Source organism: Canariomyces notabilis (genome assembly GCF_033297395.1).
Source record: "Canariomyces notabilis strain CBS 508.74 unplaced genomic scaffold N656scaffold_5, whole genome shotgun sequence".
Classification (NCBI taxonomy): domain Eukaryota; kingdom Fungi; phylum Ascomycota; class Sordariomycetes; order Sordariales; family Chaetomiaceae; genus Canariomyces; species Canariomyces notabilis.
The window spans coordinates 97,875-119,767 of NW_027041827.1; the positions used below are offsets into that span (position 1 = coordinate 97,875).

Genomic DNA, 21,893 nt, shown 5'->3' on the forward strand with positions numbered 1-21,893 from the left:
CTGCCGCTGCCGACACGGCTTGCTCTTCTGTGCACCCCCAACCTGGGCCGCGGCTGCTCCCATTGGACCCGAGCTAGGCTACATGAATCCTTCAGCCGAACCTCAACTGTACTGTACCTGCTCCTCGAGAACCAGCTGCCCACTGGAGGCATAACTCTCGCAAATGTCCGTCGGCCGGTGCCACTACGCATTGTCCCCGCTCATCTCGCTCATCGAGGCTGTAAAAGCCCGGCCACTTGGATCTCACATCCCCGGCGCCACTCAGATGCTGGGTACGCTCTAGGGGACCATTTGCGCACCTTCGAAGCCATGTCATGACGTGACTTTTTTTTTTTTTTAAAAAAAAAAAAAAAAGAACAAAATAGAAGCCAAAAAAGTGCTGGTAAGTGAGCGGACTGAATACATTTCACCCCTCCCCTGCCCCCTCCCCCTGAACCATTCACAGCACCACTCTATCACTACCAAACCTTATTCTTATCGCAACTCGGAATAGTCCACTGACCAGACGAAGATCGAAACGTTTTTATTTTTGATGAGCTCCATGGGCCTTCCTCTCAGTGAAACCCGCTCGAGGAAAATGGACGCCACAAGCCGGCGAGGAGTCACAGTCGTACAAGACTCGCTTTCTCAACTTCCCATTTCAAAACAGCTCAAGGATGGGGACATTATCCTGCTCCTGACGCCCGGTGTTGCCCCGGAAGTGAGTCCGTTGAACTACGATGTCACGAAGCCACCGAGCGACCCCTTTGAACCTCTAGGGAAGGCTCTAGCCAAGCGCCACCCATGGGTTCGTCATGTCCCATATCTTCCCCGCAACGGCATCACAGGAACCCACGTTGTGCACATCAGATTAGCGTCTACCGTGATCTTCGTTATCTCCGGCCCTCCACGTCACGGCCAGCGCTCGCAGGTCTCTCTAGCCGAGATTACTCGATCCGTGTGCGAGCACCGGCCTCAGATCATCGTGACCTGCTGCAGCATTCAAGAGCTGGGTCCAATCGAGACGGCCTTCCCGACAATCCTAGAGCTGCCTAGCTTTGCACCGTCTGATATGGAAGCTGCCGCGCAACTCATGTTTTCCGAGCCGAGGAAACGAAGCACCACAGAGCCGAACCTGCACAATCTCATCCTGGCCCCCAAGGCGTGGCCTGTCGAACGTTGGGACGGGAATCGCGACATATCGGCAACATTCGACCTGTGGCGTCAGTGTCTCCCCGAGGCGTTCCACCTTGGCCGCTACCAACTTGAATCGCTGCTTCGCCGCGACGGATACGCCATGCATTACGTTGTTCGAGAACCAGGGACTTCCGAGCTTCTCGGCTTCTGTGCAACATACACCACCTATGCTGATAGCGGAGGCGAGCGTTTGATCGGTTCCGTGGGAGCGCTCCTCGTGCGTCCGTCTTACCGGCAGCGAGGGATTGGCTTGAGCCTGCACGATCATGCTTTGCGCCAACTGACCAAGACTCGCGGCGTTTGCCGACTGCAGCTGGGAAGCACATTTCCTCGACTTCTCTATGGACTGCCGGCCGACACGCCCTGGGAAGATTGGTTTCGGCGGCGTGGCTGGACGATTGAGCCCCCGCCAGCAGCACCAGGCAGGGGACTGGAAGCTTGCGATTGGTTTTTGAGGTTCAGGGATTGGCCCGCGACCGGTCTGACACCATCGGGCTTAAGCTTCCGGCCTTGCGAGTTCGCCGAATTTGACATGGTGCTGGAATTTGTCGAACATGAGTCGAAAAGAAAGGACAACGTAGGCTGGTACGATCAGTATGCCAAGCTCGCGAACACGATGAACATCAGAGACATTATCGTCGGTGTCGAGGGAGACAATATTGTCGCAGCAGCCTTAACATACTGGGGAAACACTGGCAGTCCCGTGGCGGAAGATCTTCCCTGGGCCAGCACCATTGCAGTTGACGTGGGCGGTGTCACATGCATCTGTATCAGCGGTGGGTAGCCCATTCCGGAAGTTCTCAGCCCAGACCTGGGACCGCGAACACGAACACGCTGACAGCCGCGGTGTATTAGTCGACGAAGCGGACATGCGGAATAAGCGAGATGCCATCATGATCAGACTTCTTGACAGCTGCATTCATATTCTGGCCCAAAAAGGGATGAATAGCCTTCTTATTGACGCTGTTAAAGGAGGAGACGAAGGCTTCCAATCTATGGGTGAGCACCTGTACAAACATCCAACTTTGTAACCGTCTATTGACCCCAATGTAGGGTTCCAAAAGGTTGCAAAATACAGAGATGTATGGCGAGACGTCTGAAACTTGCTCTGTACTGGAAGTCTCCGAAGAAGAGCAATATCCAGAAAGGTCTTGAGCCAGCAAGGCTGTGTGACGCCAGAACCGATGCAAGTTTAGATCCCAGTACTCCTAGCGAGGACTGGGCACGACGCATTGGTCCATAAGATCCTGTCAGGGATTGGGGGATTGGGAAACTCTTACTTCGGGCATTTGGTTCGGAATGGTCCTGGAACATCCTGTCTTGTGGGAACCAAGATTGACATGTTTCGAATCATCTTCGGTTAGCTGCAACCAGTGCTCAGAAGATCAACGACCGGGTTCACCCTGGGGCCCGCTCCGAGCCGTCTGGTCACAGCGGAAGTCGATAACAGCATGAATATGCATTTACTCATGCCGGCTCGCCAGGCCTTCTTGCAGAGCGAGATGTTCTGGCTTTGGTGTACGGGAAAGTCCAAGCGAGAACCCAATTCCTGCAGTAAGCAGCTAGCAGATCAGCCCTACGGCACTAGGTCCTCGACACTTGGTTTCAAGCGACTGGCAAAGCTCGGCATCAATCTGACCCATGACTAATTGAGCATGCTGTCCCGCCTTACCGTCTTGACACGCGACAAGAGCCGGAACTGGAGCTCTCTGGCTACACGTACGATACAGTACACTGCTGTATGTACGAAGGCCCCCGGCAAACCCGCTTGTCGGCAACTACCGGTACAATATGGAACGGTATGGCTGCCCGCCGGTTCACACTACACGTGTACCTCCTCAGGAGGAGGCTGGCGAAGCCAGGATGAGCATGTCATTGCTCCCATACCCGATCGCCATTAACGTTAGATAGCGCAATGAGCGACCTGGGTCCGATTGCTGGCCAGTAACAGGGTCGCCATCTCCGGATGGTGCTGTTGACCTGTATTCGATGACCTTTGGTCCGTGAAACCCAAGCCGTTACATGGTCATCTACAGGCTTTCCCACGCAATTGAGTTAACCACGAGACGCAATCGCCCATGCCCCTTCCACAGCAGCTCTTCATCCTTGTGCCTTGCAAGTCCGAGGTGGCGAAAGTACAGCATACGTTTGTGCACATTCTAGTTGCCTACATACTGTACGGCTCTCCCCCCGGACGAATCCAGGATTTCAAACCCTTTCCCAGGACTGCCCCCCCTCCGCAGAGCTAAGATGCATCCGATCCCCCACTGAATCCTTCGAGCTACGATGCTGCAATGCACGACAAGGCACATCAGTCCGGTTTGCCCAGTCCGGCTTACTCGGCTTGGCACAATCTGCTCTGCTTACACTATAAGAGCGGGACCGGCAAAACAAACGGGTCGGTCTCTTACTTGCATGCTGGCTAGCAACCAGCACACCTTGCCCACGGTTTAAGCACAACGAAGCGGACCGCGGACCCCGGCCGTCCCTCGAGCGGCTGCCGCACTAGCATGTGCCGCCTCGACGCATCCGACATGCTTCAGGGTACCCAAGAATGCCTCTAAATGTGGTGAGATGGTACATAACGGGTGATGGTCTAACAAAAAGAAAAAGGGAAGCGTGGAGGCTGTGAATCAAAGCCCCCACGAGATGAGATATATTGGCAGAAGATAAGTCAATAAGGCGTGCCATCCTCGGTTCGAGGTCTTTCTTCTTTCTTCTGCTTTCTCCTGGCTCCTTATCTCATGTGGCACTTAAGATTCTGAATGGTTTTCGTACAGAAGGGGAACGTTCACTTGTGCTGCCAGTCCTTTTGCCTCATCACGGTTTTGGTGTCAACAAGAACCCCTGACGAGGCCAGCCAACCAAATAGTGTTTGAACACAGAATGTGCTCTCAGACAGGGTGTAGTGTCTTGCACACTGCGTTCCTGCACGCTACTGTGTATACATTTGATGTCATGGGCATCGGCAATGGCCCCCGGTAGTTTGCTGCGACAGGGTCTGTGTGTGCAAGTACAGTACTGTGAATGTGTTGTCACGAGGTCTGAAATCTTTGCGAAACCGGCATGTGTGTAGACCCTCTACATGATGTGCCTACCGGTAGTTATTCTCACCTCACGTCACTCCTGCCCACCTTTCTCCAATCTGTACTGTGGTGGCTCCTTGGGGTGCGCTCAAGCAGGTTGTCCGCGCAAGGACCTCCATCTTATACACTACTCGATATCTCACAACCCATAGTAAGTAGTTCACCTTTCATTGCCTTCACAGTCAACACCATTCAGAGGAAACATCACCGAGTCCAGAACGACACGGCCCGCTCCGTCCCATAGAAGATGATTATATTTTGTGTAGTATAAGCATGGCTCAAACCGGGCAAATATGTGATATAAGTATTGTATGTACAGTACATACCATACTCTACTCAAAGTCTCTGCTGGCCGTCCAAATCCTGTCTTGCAGCGCCTCAGCTGCACACACGGACAGTGAACCAGCAGGTCCAGCACAAACCCCCCTCCGCATACGGTACATCTCAGTCATCTCACACACCGCTCATCGTTAACCATGCAAAAACCAAAATTCCCATCCAATTCACACCTCACACACTGCAGCCCTGAGCTTGGCGGCCGCAAACCCACCTGTCTGTTCCAGCGGTTTTGTGTAACGTCAAATGTAGGTTGCTGCTAAACACCGCTCAGCTCACCACACACCTGTGAACCCACCTCATCCATGTATGTACATACATATGTTGTACTGATGTAGGTGGGCGTCCCTAGTCAGTCCTGATATCACTACACTTATCATAGATTTACATACATACCTATATATCTGTGATCATGTAATAGAAGATACCCGTTGCAAGATAGTGCCCCTTAAGTGCATATGAAGGTCGAGCCAACGGGGTAATATGCCCCAGGTCGACGAGGGGGACAGGCATACATATGCAAACACCTTATATTCGTTCGAGTAGCGCGACCCAAAAAGAGCCATGGTATGTGTCTGTACAATAGAGCAACTAGACCCATTCATTCTGTAACAGGCAAATAATATCGTTGGCCTACTCATAATCTACATACGACAGTGGACCGGGGAAAAGGGGGAGGATTCACCCTCTGATTCCTCTCGGGCGCTGTTGCTCTCCTATCTCCGGCTGCTGTGATCTTCCATCTGAGACCTTCCAAGACCGAGACATCGGCGTTTTTATGCCAGTTTGAGGTATCTCTCCAGACCACGCCACCGAGGAAGGTCTGCGGTAGCAGGGGACCATCTACACTATCCGTATGTATGTACCTCAGCAGGCTACTGTATGTATTTGACCCTTTGCCACGTCTGCCCCCTATCCATGCGACCCAGACCTTACACAGTACATACCAAACAACGATCCTACACTAGATTGGGGGCGCCAATACCCTCTTCCAAGTTTTGTGCGCCACGTTGGCGAGGGGATGATGCAGTGGGAAGGTCGGCTATGCCATGCTCCCTCTCCTTTTCTCCTTTCAGAAGACTACGTACATACAGTACGCCCACAAGCCCCGTGATAGGACGCATGCTCGATGATTGACACCCCAATCCGAACCACAGCCCAGACAAAGAACATTACACTATGCCCCGTCCAATCCCATCATCATCCATCTGGAGATTTATTTATTTCCATTTTGACCAACCCAACCCAAACCAAACCCCATTTTGAGAAGCGCAGACCAACCCAATCCAAGCAATGCCCATTAACACACAAAAGTCCATAAAACGAAGGAAGAAGCTCAAGTCCACTTGGAGAAATCCACCGAATCCACCAACGCCTCGGCAGTGCTAGGCTGCTGCTGCATGAGCACCTCTGCATTCTCCGTCGTCGCCGTCGAGAGCATCGACGAGCGGTGCGACGTGGTCGTCTGGTCCGTGCTGGCGCTCGTGAAGAAGGTAGCCACCGACGACCGTCTCAAGCTGCTGAAACTATCGCGCACGCCGCTCGCCGGCCGCGATCCTCCGCCGCCGCCAACGCCTCCGCCAGCGCCAACACTCTCTCCGCTGCCGCTTCCGACGCCGCCTCCCACGACCGTGCTTCCTAGCGCAGGCTGGCTCATTCCCTGCTGGTGAAGCCCCAGTCCATGCCCGTGCCCGTGCCCATGCCCATGGGTACTCATGACGGGCAAACCGCCTGCGGCGACAGGGCTGAGGGCGGAGGAGGCCGGGGGCGGCGAGGGGGCGACAGCCGGGTAGCCGTGCGCCGTCTTTGGCCCGTAGCGTTCGCGGAGCCTGTTGATCTCTCTCAAACGGTTGCGCCACGAGGACACATGCTCGCCACCTTCTCGATTGGCCCAGACGAGGGAGAAGACCGAGGCGTTGAGCGCGAGCAGGCGGACGAAGCTGGGCAGCGCCTTGAGGCTGACCATCTTTGGCTCCGCGGCCGGCGAGATCTCGGGGAACCCCGGCTGGCTCATGACCTGGACCATGAAGAATGGTGACGGGCTGCTGCCGCTGCCGCCGGCCTTGCGCTCTTCCTGCCGCTTTCTGGCCATCTCCCGTGAGGCCAGAAACGAATACCGCGGCGCGGGCGTGATGACAATGTAGACGTAGTTGAACTGGGATGGGAAGGTGTCGAACTTGAAGGGCAGGCTCGAGTCGTTCCAGATGATGTTGACAAAGTCATTTCCGATGTGCCGCTTCTTCATGATGCACTGCGGGTCCGTCTCGAGATTGGTTGGCATTTGCGTCGTTACGTGGAACACAATCTCTGTCACGCGATCCCGCCAGCAATATGTGTACTGCCCGTCAATGTCGTTTTCACGGTCCAAACCCTGTGTGTTAAAGGTGGCCCCTTTCAGCCGAGTCAAGGGGCCTAGACCTTTGAGGAACTCCAGATAGTCAGGCCCGCCAATCGTGTTGGCAAGTATGTCCGCCTCGTTCGTTTGCCCCTCCTTGATGTAGATAACGCCAACTTTGTGCGAATCAACTGCCGAGTTGCGGTCAAAGTTGCGGATTGCTCGATCGACTGCCTCTTCGTCTGGAAGCGGGATAGGGCGGATCGCTGGATCGTATATCTGCGGCATCGGGGCCAACAGCTGCATTAACAGATGGCTGGGGAATATGGTGATGCCGTGCTGGAAGCGTCCTTCCCACGCCGCAGCATCGGACCCGTCAGGGGCAGGCTGGTTGGGTGTGGGGGAATATTCGACGCGGATCGCGAATGACGATGTGCCCGAAGGGTAGCGGCGCGTAATCTCGGCCCAGCCAGCCTCCTGTGCTTGACGAATCGTGATGATGCTGTTCCCAATGATCCAGCGCTTTTGATGGATCTCGCCAAAATACTCCTCGGTGAAGAGAGGATCTTGAGCTGAATCAGAGGCATCTGAGAAAGCCACACGCTGCATGAAATCTAGGGTAATCTGCGCTTGCTCCTCATTGCTCGCCCTTCCATCTACGTCGGTGAAGAGGTTCTTGGCGATCCAACCAATGTGGCCTGGCCGATCTGGCATCTTGACCGCAAGGAACCAGAATGTGATGACGTGGTACGCAAGAGCGTATACGTACTGTGGGAGATCGTCGGTGACAGGCTGTTGACCGAGGACATCCGGGTGGCTAGCTACAACGATGCTGGGGGTTGACGGCTCGCTAATGACGCTGCCTCGCAACGAGGGCTTCTTCTCACGCACGTATTGCAGGTATCGGATGCAGATGCCGAACACGATGCGATACTCATCCTCCCGGAAATTCGAGTACAGCGAGGGCAGCCGGCTGAGGCAGGCCAGGAACTCGAGGATGTGCATCGCCACAAACGGCTGGGTGATGACTTGCGACATCTTCTGCAAAATGGTAACGAGGGATTTGCTGACTGATAACGGCAGCTCGTGGCAGCACACTGAGAGGGCGTGGATGCATGTCTTTGCGGTCTTGTCTGTAATCCCATGTGTAAATGTTCTCACAATCTCGTCCTCGTCCATCTTCTGGAAATGCTGGTGGTAGCTTAGGAGGATAACGAGAGAGTGGAACAGGCAATTAGCCACATCAGTGCGACGAAGCCCCGATGAATTCGGCGGCTCCAGGAAGCTGTTCATGCGGATCATCTCGCACAGGAGACGTCGGAGCTCCTGGATATGAGTTATCGCATCTTTGAAGATGGGGTGGTTGGCGAGTTGCGCTGGAAGATGCACCAGTATGAAACTGTACACCTCCCAGTCGCATCCCTGGTGGAAGAGGCTCAACAATGCATCTAACCAGGACGTCATACCCAAAACAGCGTGGTCTTTTCCGCACGAGTCCCTTTTATGGGACAGGACCAGCCTGCTTGGCTTATCCGGTGGGGTTTCTGGCAACGCATCCGCGTCAGGTACCGACCAAAGCCTCTGACCTTGGTGAATGGTGGGTTTTGGAGTAGAGGCGGACCGAATCGGAATCCCCCGATCTGTCGTCTGCCCCTGGGTGAACGATATGCCCCGGGATGGCCTCGGGCCGCCGTGGTCTGCCCTCGACAACCTGGGCGGCTGAGCCGCATCATCCGCTAGTTTCCGCGCGAGGGATGACTCGGTCCGGTAAAGCACTCCAGCAAGGCTCTCGTTTTCGGTCAGCGTGGTAAGATAGACTTGATGCTCAGAATCGGCCCGGAGGCGAAATAGCATCTTCATAGCCGTGAGTCGAGCATCGACTTCGCAAGAGTTTGAGCGAGCAATGTGAACAAGCGCAGTGAACGCCTTAGCCGACTTTGAACCGTCAATTCTCATTCCACGGATGAAAATCTGGACATACCCCCTGGTCACCACGTTGGAAAGGCTCTGGTTCGCGAAGTAGACAGTTTGGCTGGAAGAAAAGGGCAGGGCAGTCCTGGGGGCTGCTAGCATGGCCAACGGCGACTTGGACATCTCCTTGGCAACCACGGCCTTGAACGCATCGAGAATATCATCAACGAGGCGAGTACCTGCGGTGCCGGCTACATCAACCAGAAACGCAACTGTTTCCTGGAGGACAAGCGTGTTATCCTCGGCTGCCAGCTCACAAAGTATCCGCTGGACAAGTTCAACGACCGACTCCTCTTGAACAAGGTCTTGGGCAAGATGGAGGAAATTGTGCACCTCGACCATGAGCTCCAAAGCACGGAGCCGAGTGAGCGGGTCTCGATTCCGGTTGAGATAGAAGCCGTCCAACACAAGGTTGAGATTCTTCTGCCAGTCCACCTCGGAGGGGAAACAACTCCGGTGCTCTTTGAAGTGTGCAATCACGAGACTGGCGGCGGAGTCGGAAAGAACATGGTGGACCTGGGTGAAGAACTCTATGCAATCGTCGCGCTGCAAGAATTCAGAACTCTCCTGAGTGAGCAGACTTTCTATCCTGCCGATCAGAAACTTTAACTGTAGCGCCACGCCATCCTCCGTTTCTTGTTCCTCTTTGGACCCTGGCGACAAGAGTGAGGCGCCGGGGTCTTTGGCAGGTGAGTAAACGGCCTTGGTCGCGCATTGCGCAGCCACCGAGAAGATTGCAGACCAGTGCTCTTCGGCTACTATAGGATTTACGCTGCCGTTGGGGCCATCGAACAGCGAATTGATCAGCTTCAAAACCTCGCTTGCTACCCTCGTTGAGCTGCTCTTGGAAACTGTTGCCAGCCCGTCTACGAGGAGCGCCAGCGGAACAGACGGATATCCCTTTTCAGCGGATTTGGACATGAGCTTCTTGAGGACCGAGAGGGCACCCCGGACGTCCCTCACCGAATCCTTCTCCTTGTCCTTCTCGGGCGCGCTAGGATATGTCCGTAGAAGGTCCAGTAATATCCTGACAGTCGACTGGCCATGATGTGATCGGCAAATGTTGGATATTGTGTGCCACGAGTCCTTTTGCAGGTTGGGAACGAGGCAGTGGACCGAGCTTAGGACCTGCATGCAGTCTTTCAGCTTGTCGTTCGGGATGGCGCCGAAGGTGACCACGGCATCAATGACGTTGATGCATGCCCTCAAATCATCTTCCACACTTGTGTTCATGCATATCCTGAGAAGTATGTCCATCAAAGTCCCTACCACGGCATCCGTGGCAAACTTGAAGTTGAATTTGATGACGTCCTTGATCAGCGTTATCAGCTGCGACAGGTTCTTGTCCTCCCCGGATGACAGTGCCTTGCCCTTGGAAGCCTTGCTACCCCCACGAGATGCCTGTCTCCGAGCGCTTCTCGCAGCCTTGTAAGCCTCCTGCAGCCATCGTGTGAGGAGCGGGAAGATATCATAGTAGAAACCGGAGACATTGCGGCCCCGATTTGTCAGGTCCTCGAGCGCAGCTAGCTGGAGGTGGAAGTCCTGGGGATGCACCGTGGCGGTCACAGTCTGAAAGTACTCGCGCCGCTCCAGGTCGGTAGAAGACGGATACTTGATACACTCGGTAAGGAGTTCCCATGCGAGGTGGCGAGCATTTGTCGGGTTTACCGGGTCGATTAGATCTTTGGCGGCGTACCAGATTTCGAGGACCTGCGAGCACATGTCAGGACGAGCTCCTAGAGTTGGCCTGGGTGACCCAAAAACTCAACACGCACAGGATTGAGGGGGAAATCGGATATGGCATAGCGAAGCGAGTTTGCGGCAGCTATCCGCTCTCCGAGTTGCCCATCCTTCAGACGCCCAAACAGCTCAATATGCTCTGGAGGGATCCCATTCACGGCGGGCGGTAGCGAGGTAATATCGGGCCGCTCGAGGGCATGTGACGGAGGGATAGGCGCGAAAGGCTGTTGGGGAGGCGGCGGAGATTTTGTCAGTTTCCCGCCGCCGCCGCCGAAGCCTTTAAAGACACCAGCTAAACCGCCAGTGCCCTTCGCCTCGTAGGGTGGTTGCTCGTCGCCCGGCGAAGGTGACATGGGCTGCTGATCCTCAGAGGCCGGGTGACCCAGAGACGCTAGTCGCCGGAGCATGTTAGCGACGGGTTCATGGGTCGAGGAAGCCGAGATACACCGGAGAAGGCATCAAAGAGTAGACAACGAGAGGAATCTGAGCCGGGTCTCTGAGGTCAAGCTGCCAAGACCGAGGGTCCAAAGACGAATGAGAGAGGTTTAACCGTGCAGGAGCTTGCAGGAGCCGCATGCAAGCTTGAAAAGGCTGAGGGTGGATGGCAAGAGAGCAATGGTGGGAGTGGTCATGGGTTCGGGATTTTTTTTTTTCTGGAGGCAGGACGGGGGTGTAGTCGTATCGACGTATCGACGTATCAACAAGACAAGACAAAGCCAGTGGCGTGGGATCGGGAATCCCAATGACATCGACTTACATACAGTATGCTAGGGCGGGTGCATAAAAATGGTATAAAAGGGTGTGAAGCAAGCCTAGGTCAAGACCTTATGTCGCAAAGGGGCCCGATAAGCACGCCAATTGCCTGTTGTCCGCCGTCACCATCCAGCACTGCCTGGCGACGACACTGGACCGTAACTTGATCGCGCCCGCACGCACACAAGCACCCACCCACATACACGCCCTCGACGCAAGGCCGTCGTTGGAAGTCAGCCTGATGGTGGGCACCCTCTTGGTTATGCACAGTTCAAGCCTTCAGGGCTGCAATCGCTCGTTATTGGCTGAAGCTTTGCGATTTTCGGTATGCGCTGGACAAGGTATCGATCAGCGCAATGGAAGCGTTGGTTGAACGTGGCACATTGGAGGATTGGATGAAAGAAGAGACGGGAAAAAGGTGAGGTATCGTTTTGCTCTGCGTCGGGTCGTCGGCCGATGATGACGATGGAGTGCCCATCCCATGATTTCCGTCCAGTGAAATCTGGGGCCAGGAAGCAAGGGTTTGCTTAGCTCTGGAGCACGTCTTTTGCCTCGAACTAGCTTCAACCCGACCCCCACCGGCACTTAGCCATAACTAACCAATTACCTCTTGGCTGCCGTATGCTGGAAAAAGCTTTTTGAAAAGAAAACGAGGAAATGAAGGGATTAAGAGGTGAACAAAGGGAAGGGAGACCTAATATGTTAGCCCATCATAGCTTGAGCCCGTATAGTATTTGAAATCCGAAAGTTCACGGAGTGAGGATAACAAAGTCGGCCTGGCTGTAAGGATCTTGAGGACAAGTTAGAGGTGAAAAAGCAGGTTTGGTGACAAGGGTAATAAGGTATTGTAAGACCGTACAGGAGTGTATTATACTTAGGTAATTACCAGACCTTAACGTAAGGTCTCCACTTCTTTTCTGAGTGAGGGGTGTCAGGGGAGGTCGCGGCTGATGCCGTCCTCCCGCAGTGCCAAATGCCCCGCTCTGACTTCGAGCTCCCCAATTTCTAGAATCGAGGTAGCAGGCCCACCAATCACTCCTCAGCAACCATCACTGCTTTTTCAGTGTTTTGTTTTTCGTTTCCTGGTCCTTCCGGGTCGCCGTCACCACAGAACGTCTGAACCGACTTTCCCGCCATGGCCTCTCCCATAGACCATCTCGCCCAGCTACTGAATGCGACTCTGGATGCGAAGCATCATCGCAAAGGCAAGTTTCCTCCGTCGCAATCCTGGCCAAGCGCAACCACCCCGCTGTCGCTTCGAGGACCTACCTCCTGCATGTCTTGAGCTAACAAGCTGGTTTTGTGCAGCCGAAAATGCACTCAAGGAAGAGGCCAAGAAGCCGAAATATTCTCTCTCCCTTCTGAGCATCGTCAGCAGTGGAACTCAATCCTCCAACATCCGCCTTGCCGCCGCCCTCGCCTTCAAGAACTTCATCCGCCATAACTATGTGGTACGTGCGATCCCGTCGTGACCTCCATACTGCCCGGGTCGGCCTCTGACGGTAGCTCAGGACGAAGAGGGCAACTACAAGCTTCCCCTCGACGAGGTGCAGACCATCAAGCAGGAGCTTGTTGGCTTGATGATCTCATCCCCACCAGCGATACAGACACAGCTCGGCGAAGCCATCAGCATAATCGCCGACTCGGATTTCTGGGAACGATGGGACACGTTGATCAGAGACCTTGTCAGCCGCCTCTCCAACACCGACTACAAGGTTACAAATGGCGTCTTGGAAGTCGCACACTCCATCTTCGTGCGGTGGCGTCCCCTGTTCCAATCCAACGAGCTCAACCGGGAGATTTTGCACGTCGTCGAGACCTTCGGCGACCCCTTCATCCAGATGCTGGGTATTGCGGACCAGCAGATCGAGGCAAACAAAGACAACGAGACTGCACTCAAGGGCTGGCTCGAGACCATGAGCCTGCTGACCAGAATTTTCTACGACCTGTCGTGCCAGGATCTGCCTCCAGTCATCGAGACGAACCTGAAGCCCATTACCGTCATCCTTCACAAGTATCTTTCGTACACGAACCCGGTATTTGACGCCGAAGACGAAGAAGCCACCCCTCTCGAGACGCTCAAGTCAGACATTTGCGACGCCCTTCAGCTGTTCACGAATAAGTACGACGATGACTTTAAGTACTACGTCCAGGAATTTACAAACAGCGCCTGGAACGTGCTGTCAAGTGTTGGCCCGCAAAAGAGATACGACATCCTCACGAGCAAGGCGCTCCAATTTCTCACAGCTGTCGCGTCGGTGTCCAGCCACGCCCAAATCTTCAACAACGAGCAGATCCTGAGCACCATCGTCGAGAAGGTGGTTCTCCCCAATGTCTCGCTTAGAGAGTCGGATATTGAAATGTTCGAGGACGAGCCGATTGAGTTTATCCGCCGCGACCTGGAAGGCTCGGATACCGACTCCAGGAGAAGAGCGGCAACCGACTTTTTGCGGAAACTGCTCGAGAATTTTGAACTTCTCGTGACCGAAGTCGTCTTCAAGTACATCAACCACTACCTGGCCTTGGGCAAGACCGACTGGAAGGCAAAGGACACTGCCGTCTATCTCTTCTTGGCCATCGCTGCAAAGGGCGCCGTCACTGCGGCTCACGGAGTGAGGACGGTAAATAGCCACGTCAACGTCATCCAATTCTTCGAGCAAAACATCGCTGCAGACCTTCTCTCCGAAGCGACTCAACCTATCGCCAAGGTGGACGCTATCAAGTATCTATACAATTTCCGCAGTCAGCTTAACAAGGCGCAGTGGACAACTGCCCTTCAGCCCCTTATCCAGAACCTGGCCTCATCCAACTATGTCGTCTACACCTATGCGGCGATTGCTGTAGAGCGAGTACTTTATTTGACGGATGAGAACGGGCAGCACTTGTTCCCGCGGAGCGACATACAACCTTATGCCAAGGATCTGCTGGAGCACTTGTTTGCGCTAATTGAGAAGGACACGTCAGCCGCAAAGCTGCAGGAGAATGAGTTCTTGATGAGGTGTATCATGAGGGTTCTGATTGTGATGAAGGATGGGGCAGTCGAGTGCGGTATCGAGAGTATCCTCACCCACCTGATCAATATCACCAACGTCATCAAGGAGAATCCTAGCAACCCGCGTTTCTACTACTACCACTTCGAAGCAATAGGCGCCCTTGTCAGGTAAGGCCCCCGTGAGCTCTCCACGAAGAAGCCATGCGCGTCTAACTTGATGTAGATACTGCAGCAGCTCGCCCAAGGTGAACTTGCTAGGTCGGCTTTGGGAGCCTTTCGCGGCCATCCTTAATGAGGATGTCTCTGGTGAGTACATCAGTCGCTCTCTTTATCACCACCTTCTGACGTTTGGTCTGCAGAATTTGTCCCTTTTGTCTTTCAGATTTTTGCCCTGCTCCTCGAGCTCAGTCCGGCGGCTCAAGTACCTGGCGACTTCAAGGTGTTGATCGAAGCGGTCCTTGCCCCGGGGCCATGGGAAACAAGGGGCAACGTCCCACCGCTGTCGAGATTTATTGTCGCCATTATTCCCAGGGCTGGAGAGGAAATCAAGGCGGAAAACAAGCTGGAGCCGTTCCTGAGTATCTTCCAGCGTCTGCTTGCCGGGAAGAAGACAGAGCAAAATGCTTTCGATATTCTCGAGGCCATCGTCGGCACATTCCCAGGGTGAGTAGCAATCTTCTTCCCTCTGTATCTGACAGTCGCTTACCAGGCACTGATCAGGGACGTCTTGGAACCTTATTTTGGGACCATCATTACACTAGTCTTCAGCAAGCTGCAAACCAACCCAACCGACTCTTACAAGTCGCGGGTCGCCCGTTTCTATCACCTCGTCTCGGCAAGAGCCGGTGACAAAGGAAAGATGGGCGCGGACTTCTTCATCAAGCACGCCGAGGCCATCCAGGCAAACGTCTTCACCCCCTTTTACCTGACCATCATCCTGCCCACCACGGGCCAGTTTGCCCGCCCGGTCGACCGCAAACTGGGCGTCATCTCGTACACCAAGACACTATGCGAATCGGTCGCTTTCGCGGAGCGGTACCAAAAGGGGTGGGGCTTCACGTGCAACAACCTGCTGGATCTGCTCAAGAACCCGCCGAAGGTGGCGGCTGGGTTCGGGGATGAGATTGTTAACGAGGCCGACGTCGATGACATTGGGTTCGGCGTCGGGTTCACGCCGCTCAACACGTGCAAGCGCGGGCCGAGGGACGATTTCCCCGAGATTCTCGAGGTGGACAAGTGGGTGAGCCAGTACATGAAGGAGGCGAACCAGCGGCATGGAGGCAAGATTATGACGTTTGTTGCCGAGAGGCTCACGCCCGAAGCCAAGGCTGCGCTGAGCCCCTACTTAGCATAATGGGGATAGATAAAAAAGGCTCTGGGGCGGTTGACTGGCGGTGTGTGCTTTGGTGGCTTGGGTGTTTTTGCAGGGTGGGAAATGAATATGGGGTGGACTTTTGGTCGGTTGGGATTTTGGGAGGGTTGCTCTCGGAGCTATGAGAGAGAGAGAGCTGCGCTGCGGTAGAGAAGGGTGTGTCAACCAACCCCTACTTGCGGGCAACAAAACACTATGTGGAGGATGGATTACCGGCCGAGGCATTATGAGGGGATACTCAGGTGTGTCTATGTTGGGAGTATCCAAGTAGATTCTTATTTATCTGCTGTGGGCAATGCAAGTGCATATTGCCCTGATAAAGTGGACTGCATGACGAATCTCGTCGAGTATGGCACCTTCACTTGACCAACCAACACCATTTGTATTGTAGATTTAAGCCATAACGAGAAGGGATTAACCATCTCAGCCTCCGTTCTGTGTGCGAAACCAGAAACGCAGCATCTACATAGCTAAAAGCGGCAAACTAGCAACCAATCGCGTCCTCACTTCTCCCTGATAAGAGCCAAAGCGAAATCCTCAAGATCCCCCTTAAGCGCGTCCTTGACGTCCTTGGCCAGGGTGCAATGGAACTTCTTCCTGTACGCATCCTTGGCCGCCTGCAACCGCGGCCCGTCCCAGTAGAGACTCACCAACCGATTAACAAAAAGCGTCTCCTTCTTCTTGATCAGTGCCTCACGCAGCCGTTGTGCGTCGGACGCGGCGCGGTCGCGGCTCGCCATCAGCATGCGCAGCAGCGCGTCCTCCATGTCGCCCCGGAACTCCTTCTCAATGACCTCCTGCAGCGAGCGGTGGTACTTTGTCTGGTAGGCGTCGGCCACGGCGCGGAGCTGGGCCGCGTTGCTGCTGGCAAAGATCTGCGCCACGGCCACGGCGTTGGCGCCAATGGTCCCCTCGGTCGCGCGCTGCAGCTCGGTGACTTTCTGGTCGATCTCGTGCGGCAGCACGGGCGCGGCGTCCTCGGCGCGCGTCGCCGACAGCACCATGCTGTACAGCCGGAACAGGGCGTCGTCGCTCGACAGGTCGTCGCGGATGGCGGTCAACAAATCCCGGTTGTTGTTCACGCGGCGGTACTCGGCCGCGATGGCGCGCAGGTCGGCGTTGGACCGGTCGAGCAGCACGTCCATGAGCGCCTCCTCGTCGGTGCCGAGGCGGTCGAGGGCGCGCGTGAGGACGTGCACGTCGTGCCGCAAGGGCCCGCGCAAGATGGCTAGCAGGGCCGTCTCGAAATCGCCGCGCGTCTCGCTGCGCACGTCGTCCTCGAGGCTGCGCAGGAACCGGCTGTCGTAGTCGCGCACCAGCTGCGCCATGGCCCACGGGTTCGAGTATTGCGGCTGCGTCAGCACCCGGATCAGCGCCTTCTCGTCGCACCCCATGCCCTTCATGGCCTTGCGCAGCGCCTCGACGTCGCTCGCCGTGTTGACGGGCTGCGCCCAGGCCTTTTGCGCCGTGTCGTACCCCGCAGAGGCCGGCGTCGGCTGCACTGGCATCAGATTCGGGGTCCCGTACCCGTACCCCCCCATCGGCGCGCCCTGTTGAGGGGGGAAGGGCTGCTGCTGCTGCGGCTGCTGCCATTGCTGAGCCTGAGGGTTTATCGTCAATTCTCAATGTCCCATGGGCGACAGATACGTTAACAACACGTGGATGGGCTTACGGGATAGCCACCGGGCTGCTGGGGTGGCGGCGGGCCATAACCCGTTGCTGTTGGTGGTGGTGGTTGGCCATATGGAGGCTGCGGTTGCCCGTATGGAGGAGCATTGGCATGGGGAGGAGGAGGCTGCTGCTGCTGTCCATATGCGGGCGTACCGGGAGGCGGCGGTTGGGGATACGGCTGGTTGTTCTGGTAAGGTCCGGTGTAGCCTTGAAACTGCGGCTGGTACAGCGATTGGCCCGGGGCGCCTGGCACAGGTTGTTGGCCCGGAGGACCTTGTCCCGGCGGTGGATACTGGTATGGAGCGCCCGGAGCACCCGGAGCACCCGCGGGTGGATATCCCTGAGGAGCGTATCCGGTGTTGGGGCCGCTACCCGGATTTGGGGCACCCGCACCGTAGCCCTGCGGGGGCTGCTGGCCGTAGTAGGGTGGTTGTGAGCTCATTGACGCGAAGTGTTGGAACTTGGTGTTGTTGCGAACGGTACAGTAGGGAGAGGCGAGACGACAAGTCCTGATGGAGAACAAGGTATCAGAGGCGGCTTCAATGCTGATAACCAAAAGTCCATCTCTTGTACTTATTGATCCCAGATTGAAAACAGAGGCCTCCTCCAATAATCGGTGCCTCTTCCCTGCGCCACTTCCCCAGGTGGCCGCCGTAAGTCTGAATCGCGAACCGGCCAATCAGCAGGTGCAAGACTCCCAGCTCGTTGCCTGAGATGGTTAAGAACCGCCAACCAAGAATGCCTGGCGGGTAATCGAGTCCGGAGACCCGACTTGCATCGACGACAGACTTCCTTTGCATCAACAGCCCGTGCCGTTGGGTTTGAAATAGTAGAGTTGGATCCGAAGAAGTGGATGGTGCAACCAGTTCCATGGCATCCTGAGAGGTATGTATGTGCTATATTTTATCGTACATCATGATACGACGAATACGCATCTCCTCATGATATGCGCTCCGTACCATCCATCTGGATATAGTATTCAAAATGTACTATTTACAGGAATGTAAGAAGGGAAATAGCGAATCAGGAAGAGCAACTATGCCGCTAATGAGAGAAAATGCAAAGCGACTTTTTGAGATTCGAAAAAAAAGGCCGTCGCTTCATTGCCCACAACCACATGCTATGTAAATGAAATCATTGGTTGGTTGGGCTTCATTGAGCGGGAACCACCTCGTCATGTTGTACTATTAACGCCAGATGCCGTTGCCCCTTTGCAAAATTGGTCCATCATGTGTCGGTCGTATCACAACAATAGCTTCAATCGGATCAGTGAGTAGGCGGAGCTTTGGGGAGTGTTTTGTTGGTGAGGGTTTGGTTGTTGGCCGTGGTGTGTGCGGTTATGCTGAGTGTTGGGTGTTGAGTGTAGATGGTAGATGGCAAATATGGTTGAATACAAAAAAATGTAAATAAAAAAGGAGTTTGCCGGTCGGAAGGATATGGCTGTACAAATGTGCAGATATCAATACACGACAAGCACCACCAAGTCAGAGGAAGCCGTTCTCACCACCTCCAAAAACCCCGACGCTGCCTCGCCATCCGCATCGTTCTCGCTCGCCTCCTAAAAGAGGCGGCTGCTGATGCTGAGGCGGCGGCGGGGCAGCTCTGGGGTGCAGATGGTGCGACGGTTGCGGAAGTGGCTGCTGCGGTAGCGGGGCTGTATCCAGATCGCTGTTGCTCGCGCGGCTGCTGGCGCCGCTGGTGTTGGGTTGCACCAAGAGCAGGCTGCTGGTGCTGCTGAGTCGCCTGGTAAACTCGCCAAAACTAAGTCGTTTAGCGCTGGACGCCGACCGTCGATGCTCGGTCGAGCTGCGGGCCCGCCCTGGCACGGGCGACGCGCGGCCTAGGGCAGAACCTCCCTCCTCAGGGAGCTGTGCTGCGCTGGTTGGGAAGAGAAGCCCGCTGCCATCTTGAGATGTTGGAGAGGACGCTATAATGGTTGTTAACTGCGGCTGGCTATGTGTCCTCTGGGCCATTCCTGGCCTGCTTCGAGTACCCGAGTAGCCTGTCTGGGGCCGCAGTGGAGTGGGAGCGGCGCTCGATAAAGCCATGAGGGCCTCTTCATTGTATGCTGGCTGGCCCCTGGTACTGTAGACTCGCGGTCGCGTCCCCGATCCATCCCGGCCGGCAATGAAATTTAAGGCTCGCTGGGCTGATGTTGGCGGCACTGAAAATCGGGCCTCAATGTCTCCTTCAAGGTCCCCAACGAACCCGTCGCTGTCATCATCCTCTTCATCCAACTCTTCAGTGTCCGAGTCCGAATCCGAGTCCCAGACGCTCCGCAGTCCGGAATCCCCTGCTTTAGTACTTGCTGCGGCGGCCACCTCCTGCCTTGGTTTTGGCGTCTCGGCTTCGCGCTGTTTTTTCTTCTCATCCATTTCTCGCATTAAAGCGTCAAACCGAGCCAAAGAGCTCAACTTCTCCTCCCCAGGGATCTCGCGCTCCGACCCAGGAATGCAGCGCAACTGGAAAGCCCTATCCAAGATAGTTTCTCGTGGGCCCGGGGCCGATCCGGAATCGAGTATTGGCTGGAGAGGGGCCGGTGTCTGCGACCCGATGCTGTCACGCCCCCTGGCGGGCGAGCTGAGCGTAGATGACCTGCCCTGTGCCGAGGTCCAACCTTCGATGAATTCACCTTGATATTCACCAACGGTTGTTGCCGGGGACGGGAGGTCACCGGGAAGGACCGAGGTGTAGTTGTGGTAGCCAATGTGAGTCTGAATCATCGAATTCGTTTGTGAGGAAATGTCGCTCCGTTTTGAGCGCAGGCTCGGCGAATCCGAAAAGGTCATCGGTCGGTCACGGCCGGATTGTATCGTGCTTTGAGCTCTGAAGAAACCCGGACGAGAGCCGCTATTCCGACTGTCGGGCCTGTTAAGCGAATCGCTGGGTTCCCTTGGACGGGGGCTAAAGGGGTTGATGAAAGTTGGTGAAGCCGGCGTCACCGGGCTCAGCGGCGCTCTTTCTGGCACATGAGGCTGGATGAGTTGCTGAATGAACCGCGCCCATTCCTGGAGGGTTGGCGAGTCTTCTGCAGAGCGGAACAGCAATGTGGTAGGCCCCGTCTCCTTGGAGGCAGTGAATCCTGTAGTTCTGCTTGAGCGCCGTTTGCGCGCCTTGTCCAATGCTGGGTCGGGGACAACGTTGATGACCAGGGTCGGCAAGACGGGTCCTTGTTTGCGATGCGCCAACATCTGGACTTGGCAATCTCTGATCGTACTGATGGCATGCTGCTGTATTGGCTCCGCGTCGTCCTGTTGTGCCCAATCAGTTAGAGTCGGTCGTTCCCGTCCCCCCTGCTTGACCGTTCGTCGAACCGAATGATCGAAGTAACGAGCGTGCACACCTTGGACTTGTAGATGGAGAGATAGATGCCTTCTGGAGGGGCCTTGAAAAACTCTCGGGGTGTTGAGCTACGGTTCGACTGCATCCGGCTGACGGGTGCGGGTTGTGTGTGCTCTCGGTTCGCTCCTCCTACGATTACATATCGCACCTTTACGGCGGATCAGCAACTGCGCTCTCAAAAAGGGTAAAACAAACGGTGTGCAATACCTTCCACAGAGCTCTCCCAATGATAGTGCCCCGGTCAGGCGGGACGCTGAGGGGTCCTTCCATGGTCGCTGTGCCTTGACGTCGGCGAATCGACACGAGGGGAACTTTGAACGGGAATCGAAGGTATTACGCATTAAAGTAGGTGCATTGTGAAAGAAAGAAGCCCAAGGGTAGGTAGCTAACTAGCGAAAGGGCGAAGTTGCTGCCTCCTTTCAGCGAAAACGAACCAGTCCTCCCAATCGCCAGCCACGGTTCGCTCCCGACACCGCTTCAGAAAGAAAAATCGTCTCCCAAAGCAGGCGTGGGACGAAATCGTTTAGGGGGGATCCAGAGCCGGCAGCACAGTGACAAAGAAGATTCAGAGCGAGATTAATAAAGCATGTGGAACTGGGCACGTACCGGGGTATCTCGCGCCAAGTCGCGCCAAGGCATTTTCAGAAAATCCATTGCATTGGAGACCAATCTACGGTACCAAGGTGGGTCTACCTATTGGTGATCGTTTCACGCTACTGTACTTGGTATACATCCTGGGGAAAGTAGTTCTGAATAGACCGGAAAGTACACGTAAAAAGAATCAAATATGTCGAAAACGAAATCAGCTAGCCGAGTGGCGAATAATTGATTGATATGGGCTAGTATAACGCTCGAGTGCAGTCAGCGGATACCGAGTATAGCTGACTGCTTCAGACGAAGAGTCAAGTATACTACAAGTGCAGAACGTTACCCTGCGTCTGTTGGCTACCAATGGAACCCCTTTTATTCCAGACGAACGTGGGAAGACAAGGTCTCTCGTCCGTGCTAGACGTTACCATGCCGCAGTCGCCAATCGTAGAAATGGGTCCCGCCTAAGGGCGTCCCGCAAACGCACTGGGCACTAGTTTTGTAGTGTAGCACCCAATACGTGTACGGTAG

The 21,893-nt window shown here is 55.2% G+C and overlaps 5 protein-coding genes across 5 annotated transcripts; 2 read left to right on the forward strand and 3 right to left on the reverse strand.

Annotated features, from left to right (window-relative positions):
* The first annotated feature begins 340 nt into the window (after window positions 1-340).
* On the forward strand, window positions 341-2,376 carry N656DRAFT_527851 (uncharacterized protein). The gene is made up of 4 exons (XM_064809967.1): window positions 341-382; window positions 512-1,952; window positions 2,032-2,175; window positions 2,230-2,376. Exons 2-4 carry the CDS (start codon window positions 533-535, stop codon window positions 2,274-2,276), a joined length of 1,611 nt encoding a protein of 536 aa, XP_064672032.1. The 5' UTR covers window positions 341-382; window positions 512-532; the 3' UTR covers window positions 2,277-2,376.
* A 3,558-nt stretch (window positions 2,377-5,934) lies between these two features.
* Window positions 5,935-10,997, reverse strand: N656DRAFT_705205 (uncharacterized protein; the record flags this gene model as incomplete). Its single annotated transcript, XM_064811249.1, has 2 exons — window positions 5,935-10,614; window positions 10,680-10,997. The coding sequence occupies 2 exons, from the start codon at window positions 10,995-10,997 to the stop codon at window positions 5,935-5,937; spliced, it is 4,998 nt and encodes a 1,665-aa protein (XP_064672033.1).
* A 1,535-nt stretch (window positions 10,998-12,532) lies between these two features.
* On the forward strand, window positions 12,533-15,743 carry N656DRAFT_787968 (Cse1-domain-containing protein; the record flags this gene model as incomplete). The annotated part of the gene is made up of 6 exons (XM_064816651.1): window positions 12,533-12,602; window positions 12,706-12,848; window positions 12,909-14,557; window positions 14,613-14,695; window positions 14,749-15,052; window positions 15,110-15,743. The coding sequence occupies 6 exons, from the start codon at window positions 12,533-12,535 to the stop codon at window positions 15,741-15,743; spliced, it is 2,883 nt and encodes a 960-aa protein (XP_064672034.1).
* A 453-nt stretch (window positions 15,744-16,196) lies between these two features.
* N656DRAFT_527956 (Annexin) lies at window positions 16,197-17,383 on the reverse strand. The gene has a single exon (XM_064809968.1). The coding sequence runs from the start codon at window positions 17,300-17,302 to the stop codon at window positions 16,265-16,267; it is 1,038 nt and encodes a 345-aa protein (XP_064672035.1). The 5' UTR covers window positions 17,303-17,383; the 3' UTR covers window positions 16,197-16,264.
* A 1,533-nt stretch (window positions 17,384-18,916) lies between these two features.
* N656DRAFT_766673 (uncharacterized protein) lies at window positions 18,917-21,044 on the reverse strand (the record flags this gene model as incomplete). The annotated part of the gene is made up of 3 exons (XM_064813496.1): window positions 18,917-20,683; window positions 20,776-20,922; window positions 20,982-21,044. 3 exons carry the CDS (start codon window positions 21,042-21,044, stop codon window positions 18,917-18,919), a joined length of 1,977 nt encoding a protein of 658 aa, XP_064672036.1.
* Between the last annotated feature and the right edge of the window lie 849 nt (window positions 21,045-21,893).

Coding starts and splice junctions, on each gene's coding strand:
- N656DRAFT_527956 (XM_064809968.1), bottom strand. CDS start 17,302: ATGGGGGGGTACGGGTACGGGACCCCGAATCTGATGCCAGTGCAGCCG.
- N656DRAFT_527851 (XM_064809967.1), top strand. CDS start 533: ATGAGCTCCATGGGCCTTCCTCTCAGTGAAACCCGCTCGAGGAAAATG. Junction 1,953..2,031: donor CACATGCATCTGTATCAGCG/GTGGGTAGCCCA, acceptor GCGGTGTATTAG/TCGACGAAGCGGACATGCGG. Junction 2,176..2,229: donor CGAAGGCTTCCAATCTATGG/GTGAGCACCTGT, acceptor ACCCCAATGTAG/GGTTCCAAAAGGTTGCAAAA.